Source organism: Schistosoma mansoni (genome assembly GCF_000237925.1).
Source record: "Schistosoma mansoni, WGS project CABG00000000 data, supercontig 0113, strain Puerto Rico, whole genome shotgun sequence".
Classification (NCBI taxonomy): Eukaryota; Metazoa; Platyhelminthes; class Trematoda; order Strigeidida; family Schistosomatidae; genus Schistosoma; species Schistosoma mansoni.
The window spans coordinates 303,238-313,717 of record NW_017386033.1 but is presented as its reverse complement, the minus strand read 5'-3'; the positions used below and the strand labels follow the sequence as shown (position 1 = coordinate 313,717).

General features: G+C 34.1%; 1 protein-coding gene across 1 annotated transcript; it reads left to right on the top strand.

The window, feature by feature from the left end:
* Window positions 1–112: 112 nt before the first annotated feature.
* Window positions 113–8,827, top strand: Smp_000610 (hypothetical protein; the record flags this gene model as incomplete). The annotated part of the gene is made up of 3 exons (XM_018790393.1): window positions 113–122; window positions 1,888–1,994; window positions 8,777–8,827. 3 exons carry the CDS (start codon window positions 113–115, stop codon window positions 8,825–8,827), a joined length of 168 nt encoding a protein of 55 aa, XP_018646305.1.
* Window positions 8,828–10,480: the final 1,653 nt, after the last annotated feature.

Below are 10,480 nucleotides of genomic sequence, written 5' to 3'. Positions count from 1 at the left end.
GTTTTAATTATCAGTACTTTTTTCAAATAAGATAGTTTTCGCCATTAAAAACAGTAAGCAGACATATTTTTTATTTACATACAAAAATAATAAAAGTGGTTGTATTTCCCTTATGGAAATCGGTATCTATCTTTATCTCCTAATGTTTGTAAGTTTTAATTTCAGCTGTATCATGTACTTCATCAGTTAAGTTAACTACCCTATGTTTTATATGATCTCATTCTTAGTGATTAAGAATGTACTTGCTTACGCCTGGTACCCCTCAAAGCGGAGCATAGACCACCCACCAGCATTCTCCATCAAACTCTGTCATGGGCAATCTTTTACAGTTGCTATTAATCCTTTTCATGTCTGCTTCCGATTCCCGACGCAGCGTGTTCTTCGACCTTCCTCTTTTCAGTTTCCCTTCAGGATTCCAAGTTAGCGCTTCGTGATGCAGTTTGGTGATTTCTGTAATGTATGTCCTATCCACTTCCAACGTCTTTTCCTAATTTCCTCTTCAGCTGAAAGCTGCTCTGTTCTCTCCCACAGTAGGTTGTTGCTGATGGTATCCAGCCAACGGACATTCAGTATCTTGTGTAAAAAATGTTTATAAATACTTGAACATTTTTGATAATGGTTGTAGTAGTTCTGCAAGTTTCGGTTCCGTAAAGTAAGACTGTCTTGACGTTCGTAATGAAGATTGTTACTTTGATATTGGTTGACAGTTGTTTTTAGTCCCATATGTTTTTCAAGTGTAGGAATGCTGTCCTTGCTTTGCCAATCCTCGCATTTACGTCTGCATCAGATCCTCCTTGCTCATTGATGATGCTTCCCAGGTACAAGGAAGTTTCCACTTCTTCCAGAGTTTCCCCATCAAGTGTGATTGGGTTGGTGTTCACTGCATAGTATTTAATGATCTTGCTTTTTTCGTTGTGTTTGTTGAGACCTACTGATGCAGAAGCTGTAATAAGAATGTTTGAGATAACAATTTTCACAATTGTATGCTATATGTTGTTTACTGATATTTGTACAATCTAGTGAAACCTAAGTTACTGAGATGGGAAATAAATTATATTAAATTATCTGTTCATATTGATGAGTCTAGTTTATTTATTTGTTATCGTGTTAAACCATCCACGAAATCGTACTAACCTGTTAAAAAGCGATATACTTTAAAAGCATATTGTTTCTACTAAGGTTGTGATAATCGTCTTCATTCGATTCTAAATAAATGCACCCAAAGAGTCACTCTGACCGTTAATTCTTACACCTGATTAGATTTTTCAAAATATTTCGTTCAGTCACATAGAAATAGTAATCAGCGGTATTTTTCATAGACCCAATTTTATGTAAACGTTAATTCCTCTCGTTTCCGAATAATTATTATTAATGGCCATCGTTTGTATAAAACTAAAGTATTTCACTACTGAGATCAGTTAGTGGTTATGCTTTTTAAAAGATTCGTTTTAATTGCGTAAACATTTACTATAATTTTATGGTCTACATCACTAACTGAAGACCGGAAAGCATTGAACAGCTGTTTCGTCCTAGTACGAGACTCCTCTGTACTGCGTGTTCATTGTCACACTAAAGGTCAAGTCCAGGGCCTACGGATCTGACAACAAGCGCTTAACTTTAAGACCACTGGTCTTAGATTCACTGACACATCTCATGGATGTGCACTACTGACAAGTATCATAATAAGATGAAAAAGTTGTTGAATGGTTCATGGTTTTTCAATAGTTGTTTTTAACTATTGTTGGTCTGTGATGTAAACTATCAAATCAAATTAATCTCCTTAAACACCATACAGTTGATTAACTTAATTAACGGGGAATATTTTCTGTTTTTGTTTTTGTTTCCCCCTACCTTCAATAATTTACCTTTTTTAAATTTCTGTTTCAGATGGCGAGCGTAAAAAGTATCAGAACATTAAAAGACTAATATCAGAACATTATTTTATATTCTTTACAGCCATCACTGAAATTTTGATTTTTGACACCATGTTGATGGTAATTTTCTAAAATAATTTTTTCCTACCTGTATATATAAACATGTATATGAAAAGAATTAGTAATTAAAATATATTACAGTGGATAGCAGTTTTGTGTTTTTTTTCTCTCCATTAATATTTTCTCCAAAACAATTTCTGTATTATCTCCATCAGAGAATTGTTTCTGTACCCTTAGTTTTCAATTATTCAGTCATAAATTGCATGATCAGCTTAATTGACCATGATTTAGATGTGGGTGTCAGTCAGTCAGCTACAACGTAGGACCAGGCACACATATGCATCGGTCCAAGTTGCCATACCTCGTTAGCACAACAAAATGAACACCGGAATCATAGAAATAGTTAATTTAGTGGTGGTAGTATATAAAAGAAAGGTTGTATATAAGGATATAGTATAGGAAGGAAGAACGTTATGAAGCAATTTTAATCTTAAGGTTTAAGGGAAGATAAAGAGTGTATACACCTACGCCATTGTGATCGATTCTGAGCCATGTCACCTAGAGTCTCCAACCATTGGTTACGCTAGTCACGCGGACACCAACCAGGTAGTCTATGTCTGCCAACATGGCTCAGACTAGAAGTTAGTGACTTCAAGCACTGATGCCACGTTTTGGTTTGGCCACCCCTTACTCTCTTCCAACCATCCCCTACACTAGTCAGCATTGTGCGTCGTGATATTCGGTGTTCAGGCATACGTAACACGTGGCCCAACCATCTCAGTCGATGAAGATTCATGATCTCATCAACTGATTCACCATCATTCCCCAATACCCTGCGTCTAACCTCACTATTACTTACCTGGTTATCCCAGCAGATGCGAGCAACATTTCTAAGGCATCTGTAGTCAAATACTAGTAACCTACGAGTATCTTCTACTCTTAATGGCCATGTTTCGCAGCCGTAAGGTAGAACAGAGCGAACTGCTGCTCAGTATACTCGTCCCTTAATTGATAGACGGATATCTCGTCTTCGCCATAGGTGACGTAAGTTGGCAAAAGTCAAACGAGCTTTTTGAATCCGTGCTGAGATTTCGTCAGACACCAACCCATTAGGGCTGATCAGACTTCCAAGATAAGTGAAGTTGTCGACGCGTTCGACTACTTCACTCCCTATCCTTAGTTCAGGTGTTGATGCAGGCCAGTCCTGCAGTAACAATTTACATTTAGATGGGGGAGAAACGCATCTTAAACATCCTGGTATTGTTACTCAGTGCTATCAAAAGACTGCATTTTGTCAACGTCTTCTCCAAAAAGGACTATGTCATCTGCGTATTCTAAGTCGGTTAGTGGACTTCCTGGTAGGAGATCAATTCCTGAAAATTCAGTCGAAGAGAGTGTTATTTCCAGCAATAGGTCTATAATGAAGTTAAACAAAAATGGGGATAGTGGAGAACCTTGTCGGACATCACTTGAGGTTGTAAAATCAGATGATAGTTCGCCATAAGCTCTCACTCGACTGGTAGTGTTCGAGTAAAGAGCCTTCACAAGGTTTATGTACTTCTGAGGTACACCTTTCAATGGCAGACACTGCCACAGAACCTCTCGGTGTACAGAGTCAAATGCTGCTTACAAGTCAAGGAAAACTATCATTGTCGGACGCCGATAAAAATGTCTGTGTTCTAAAACCTGACGAGTAGTGAATATGTAGTCGATGCAGCCACGACTAGGTCTGAAGCCAGCCTGATTTTCTCGTGTTTGCAGTTCACGAGTCTTAGTTAGGCGCCCGATAATTATTGAGGCTAGTATTTTAGATGCTATGTTAGTCAGACTAATCCCTCTATGGTTATCGCAGGATGATTTTGACCCCTTCTTATATATTGGGACAATCAGTGATTGTGACCAGTCAGATGGGATTACGTCCAACTCCCAGATTTTAGCCAGAATATTAGTCAACCTAATCGCTAAAATTGGACCACCATATTTAAAGACCTCTGGAGCCAATCCATCTGGACCAGCTGCTCTTCCTCGTTTCAGATTAGTTATGGCCTTTTGAACTTAAGTTAGAGTCGGGGGACCTACTTCAATGTTCCATTCAGACTGTCTGGGAATAATGGGTAGTTGTGCAGTAGCTGAAGGCCAGTTGAACTGCTCCTTAAAGTGTTCTGCCCATCGTTCTAAACGTCCGGGCTAAGAGCAGATAAAGGTTCCGTCTTTTTCCGATATCGTTTCATTTACATTTGACTTATTAATTCCAGCTTCTTTTATTAGCCTGATGTTGCCTACAGCCGCTGCCTTTTCCATCTTTTGTGCTTTGGTTGCCCACCACTGCTCACGTTCGTTCCTTAGACTTTTAGTCAACCTAGATTTGATTTGTTTACGCTCTTCGTCGTGTTCTGAGCCTGATGGGATGAATTTACGCGAATCCATCAGTGAAATAGACTTGGAAGAAATCCATTCGCTTTTTGGAACCCTATGGTTTAAATTACTAATAGATGTGACTGCTGTTTCCACAGCTGTTCGTATGTCTTTCTAAGCAGCATCTGGGTCAGTTTCGTTTACAGAACTGTCTAGATGTGAACTCAGTTGTTCCTGGAATTTGCATTTGGCTTTCTCGTCCTCCAGTTCAATTCTAATGGGTCTTCTTAGTGTAGTTTTCTTGCGTCCATTGAGGCGCAGACAAATGCGTGCTCGTATTAAAGCGTGATCAAGATGTGAGTGTATGTGTGTGCATATGTAAGGTTAATTACATTATTTACCATACAAGAACATTACTACCTTAAAGTTAATGGGAAAATAATCCACTTTTAAGTAAAATGATAAGAATCAACATTGAGGCAAATGTATATCAAATTTTAACAGTCATTTTTGTCAAAGTTGTTGTTCAAAGACTTTCTCAGAAATCCAATGATATATTTATGATTTTATGTTCAATGAAATGAATGATAATCAACGTAAAACTTGGCATAATCATTTGTTAACTAAATTTACCATACCACATTAACACAAATAGATGAAACTAACAAGAGGAATAGTAAAACTGATCGAGATAATATAGTATGAATCATAATAAGAAAGAATAAACATTAAATTATGATCTGAAAAGATGAAGTAGAAAAACATGTACAAAAGAATGCTTTGCCTTAAGATCTAAAATAAAATAACAAGTGAGTACTTCCATATATAATGGATACCATGAAACAAATGTTAAATGTTCCTCGTTTCAGTTCTGAATTCACTAGACTTAAATAAATTAACTAGTTAACCATCTAGCTGTATGATTACTTTTTCAAAAATTAAAAAAAGATGGCTTTGTATAGATTTTCATAAATCTATTCAGTTATGGTATCGTATTCAATACAGTATTGAGGACTTGTAAGTGTTGTTTACTGTTGAGAATTCGTCAAAAAAGGTGAAATAATTATTTACTGTTGTCTAGGTGCCAGTGCTTCAAAATTCAACTTAATTTCGAAATATGTCGTCACTAAATGACTATTTTTCTCCTACATATGCTTCGTCCTTATTAATTGTTAGCCATCGTCTTTTTATCGGATTCTCCAAACTTGATCATAGGAACTAATTGTTTTTAGTGTAAGATAAAACTTTTTGTTAGGGTGGTTTTCGAGAAGCACGACGAAGGCTCTGAAGGAGCCTAAGAGACTCCACCTTATCAGAACCTGATGGAACTCTCTAGAGTGCTGCGATTGGACGATAACATAACTCCTACCTTGCAAATTAGCTAAATTTTAATTATTTTATACCCAATGCTAATAACTATAAATACCCATGTTTTTCTGTACACTTTTGATTCTTACCCAATAATCACTTCCCCTGCTTCTTTCGTCCTTTAATTTGCGACTGTGCTGTTTTACACTTTCAAGTGCCGTTAGTTAGATATCGTATTCGGCCGTAATCTGGTAGAGGACGTAACATGTTAGTAGGTCATTCACTGGTCGTTTAAATTAAGACCTGAATATCAGGCATATAATTTATGTCCACTGGTTTTATTTAGTATCTCAGAACAAAGTAAGGAGCTTTTATATTGTCGAAGAATCACGCGAAGTAATTTTATAGTTTTTAATACTCAGTACGAAAGAAGTCACCAATCCACGATCCTATGTCTGAATATTCTTTTCTTCTCAAAGTTACTTTAAAGATAATGCTTATGTTAACCATTTTAAAAGTTCCACCTCGAAAGCAGTATCTCACGTATCAGTTCACATAAATTCATATCTTATTGAAGAATTTACAGTCGAGCGTGGGGTGAACCTGCTCTCCTCGAAGTGTTTCTTTATAGCCACTGCCAAGGATCTCCTACTCATTTCATTATCAACGTAAGAATGCTGTTCACGTTGTAAAGACACAAAGCGAACATCCAATGGTTTAACAGTTTTGATAGGTACAATGGTTTCACTTAGAGGAGTTCAAAAACCCTGATTCCAAACCAGTGGTCCATATGACCTCTAGGATTCTGAGAAAACAAAAGTCGTATGAGAGTATTTTATTCACTAGCTAACATGATGCAACATCTGATGTTGCATCACTGCCTTATTGATTAAGCCTTTTGGTCAAGGCTCAGGAACTGCCCCTTGAGGAAAATATCTGTTTCTGTTTAGAATCTCCGACAGTATCCTTGCCCATTTACAAATATGACAATTATGAAAAAAAAATTCTTTAAACCTGTCGATTATGAGATAAGTTATATGTTTGATACAATCAATTCTTTATTTTTTTCCTTTTCTAATCACAAACACTTTCAAAATGATATAAGTAGTAGATAAAATGAATTTTTACTTACAAATTTATCTTAATTCATCATTTCTTTTCTTCATAAGAAGAAAATAGTCATAGACAAATGAATTTATTCCTATTTATAAATAAATTAGATATAAACTAAGTTGATCATTGAAATAACAAACACATCTAACTTGATGAATAAATATAAAAAAAGGATAGATAATTTAATCAGAAAATAAATGACATGAATAGGGAAAAACTTTTGTAAAGAGAACGACAACTAATAGGTGTACATAAAGAAAAATATATTCAATTATTCGGGGGTATATTTATGTAATAATGATTATGTATGTGTGTGTGTGTGTGTGTATCTGTTCCTATTTGTGATTGCTGTTATCACTAAAATGTAGACGTAACCGTTTATTCACTAATAACAATTATTATCATTTCCATCAATTTATTATTCATATAGTGGAAAAAATTAATTATTATTGGATAAAGCGGCAAAATAATTGTACATTGAATGGAAAAAAAATGTCTATATTGTGATTATGGAAATGATAAGCTAATTCCTTTTTGTTTTGCTTGTCTATGAGTGTGTGTGTGTGCATGTGTGTTTGTTTTATTTTAACCTCTTATTTTTTTTTGTTTTCTAAGTCTATTCTTTTTGAAGTGTTCAAATAGTGACAGAAATGATGAAACAGTTGATAATTGTAATAATTACTTATTATTCTTTTTTTCGGAAAATGAGTTCTCAAAACGATTAACTTGATAAAGAGATTATGTATATATATATTGCTTATTAGAGATGAGTTTTATTTTAAACCTTGCCTTGAATATTCCTTACATTTTGTATATGTAAGAGATTGGTAAATAAGAATAATGCACAAAAAAGGTGATTAATCATTTCCTTTTATTATTATACCTATTCACAATTTCAGGAATAGACTATCATTGTGAATGTGTAATAGATAAGAAGTTACAAATTAGTGAATGTTTAGGGTAAATGTGGTCCATTTTATTCGTTTGACTAAAATGGTAGGCGTATTTGTGTGAATTTTGAAAGGTAATTAACAATTTCTTTAATGAACTGTATGCTCTAGAGTATATCAAGCACTTTGACAAAAACTGGTCTATATGGTAGCATCTGGGATTAAACGGAAGGTATTCAGATATTAAAATCAACTTTTGTATTTCGGAACTTCATGTATTCACCATGAATTATTCTACTTTTGAATTTTTATTTATTGTAAAGATTTGCTAATAGCAAAAATTAAACGTTTTATGATGATAGAAATATCATTAATTGGTTGTACTTACTTTGTTAATTCATAACAAACAATTGTTGCTTTGATTAATTGAAGCTAAGTTAATACTCTGTGTTATTTTATGATTAGTAAAGGCCTTTTTTTCTCTAATCGTCGGTATATAGGACTGAATTCTGATCAGTCTGTTTTTGCATATGTGCATCCTGTGTCCATTGCCTCGAAGTTACTTAAAATGAATTGTTGCTAGCAATGAAGTCCGTGATCTACATTTCACTTTATTAGGGGACTCATCAGGGAAATTTCACAACGTGATAGCATTTTGTATATATAATAAAGTCAGTGATTTAAACTGTGTAGTAACTTACTTTCGATATTGAAATGTTTAGAAGACAAGAAATGATAACTGGTGAATTTATTAAAGTCAATACTATGATTGATGGATACAAATAAGAGAGATAAAGGTAACTTATATCGACTTGACATTAGTTAAAGTGGTTGATCTAAATACGAAAGAGTAAGTGATCCTAATTTATCAATAGGCAGATGATTTATAAACCTGAAAACTATCGGTTCATTGATTTATGGTACTTAAATTATTATATACTCGAGCAAATCGGTATTTTGTACCGAAGAAAGGTTTTTTTAAGACTACCAACCTAAGATTTAAATAATATAGTTAGGAAGTAATAATACAGAAACAAAAACAACTTAGTGGTTGTTTCACAATGACTTTCTTTTTCCACACTACTGATGAAGTAAAAAGTATCAACATGAATTATGGTGCTCAAAGTATCTGGCCAGAATTGTGGTAATTATTTAGAAATATTTCCTTTAGTTTAGTTCACAGGACACACTATTATCGATGATCATGAATTCGAATTAGTTGATTGAAATGTATATAACCTCTGTCTAACTACAAAGAACAGCTGTTGATTGACTTAACCATGTACAACTCTTTATCCATTAAAGTGACGTATACTTTAAAAACAACATTCTCATGTAGTCGACCACACTTGGTTTATTTTTCTTATTATAATATTACGACTCGTATTCGATTACTTCGAGAACGTACATCAGAATTTCAGCTCCATTATTGTTCACTAACATATTCGACATCTACAATGGACTTTATATCTTGATAATTTAATTTTGCACTTTTTTCTACAAACTAAAGACTGGGATGTGTATGATCCCAAGTTCTTAGAAAATCATATTCAAGTAGATATCTTCGTCCTTTTGTCATTATGAAGACTACTATAAACTGGCAGTTTCAATTGGATATCCCAAGTCAGTCAGTAATCAGTTAACTTTAGACTATTACACATACTATTTTATTATAAATGAATCTATTAGTTAGGTAGAGAGAAGATAATGATATCCTGATTCTTTCTCATCTACAAATAATAAATGTAACAATAATTTAGTTTCAATAGGTTAAAACAACTGTTTATCAACCGATACCAGTATTAAAATCGTTAAGCAGCAATCACCACTAATTTAGTAATATGTCGGAATATATTGTCGAACTAGATGGCTGTAAAACAAACTATCTATTTGCGTGAAAACAAGAATATATGTAGCAAGAAAGTAAATAATACGAGAATGTTAAGACCTTTAAGATCTAAATACTAATAACTTGAGAAGTTGACTTTCTTTTTGCTTAATATACGTGAAATTCGGTGCATGTAAGCCCTGAAAATAGTATGTTCTGTACAAATAATATTTTTTGTGCGTTAGGAGTCTACTTTGGCGCTCAAATTCGGGGAGGTGCTTTTTATAGGTGACCATTCTTCAAGTCTTCGATTAAAGCCCTAATTCACAAAACAGTGGAGCACTATCGAAAAATCTAGTCTCATGGTGGTCGGTGACCGAAATAGGTTCATTCGCCACTTATCTTTTTTAGGATCCTGATGTTCATGTTTACCACTTTTGGAGCAAAGTTTTTCCAATCTCATTAGATGGATTCGCGATATCTGTCAACAATATTTTAGAGCTAGGAATAAGTATTTGTCGTCTTATTCATTCTAAACAATACCCCCATCAGCATAGAAGCAATGAGTGGGGGAAAGTAACCTCACGATTGTGATCACTTTGATGGCTTTCACTCGGGGATCGTTAGTCAGTGAATGTTTTTATCTCATAAAAATATACTTGTTCTAGTTGATTCAATAGAATATTATGATGTTTTCCTGGGTTTTAAGCTCAAACTTCGAACTTGATTCCCTTTAAGATATTATGATTTTTAAGTGGATATGTTTAGCTCACATTGTAGTTTGTCGATACAGATTTACAAAACATCAACTGACCTACTGTATTACCCAACTATCTATGATTAGTTCACCAATGTTCAACATCACCAGAGATATCACTAATAAATATTACAGAAAATCATAAATAAATGATTTCATTTCATTGAACAGAAAAAAATAAATTACAAGTCGTATTCAAATAAAAACTCATAATTCACTTTTGTTTTGATTTACCCTGTGTATATTATATTTATTTATTAGTATACACAAAGCAACTGCCAGTGAGTATTGTATA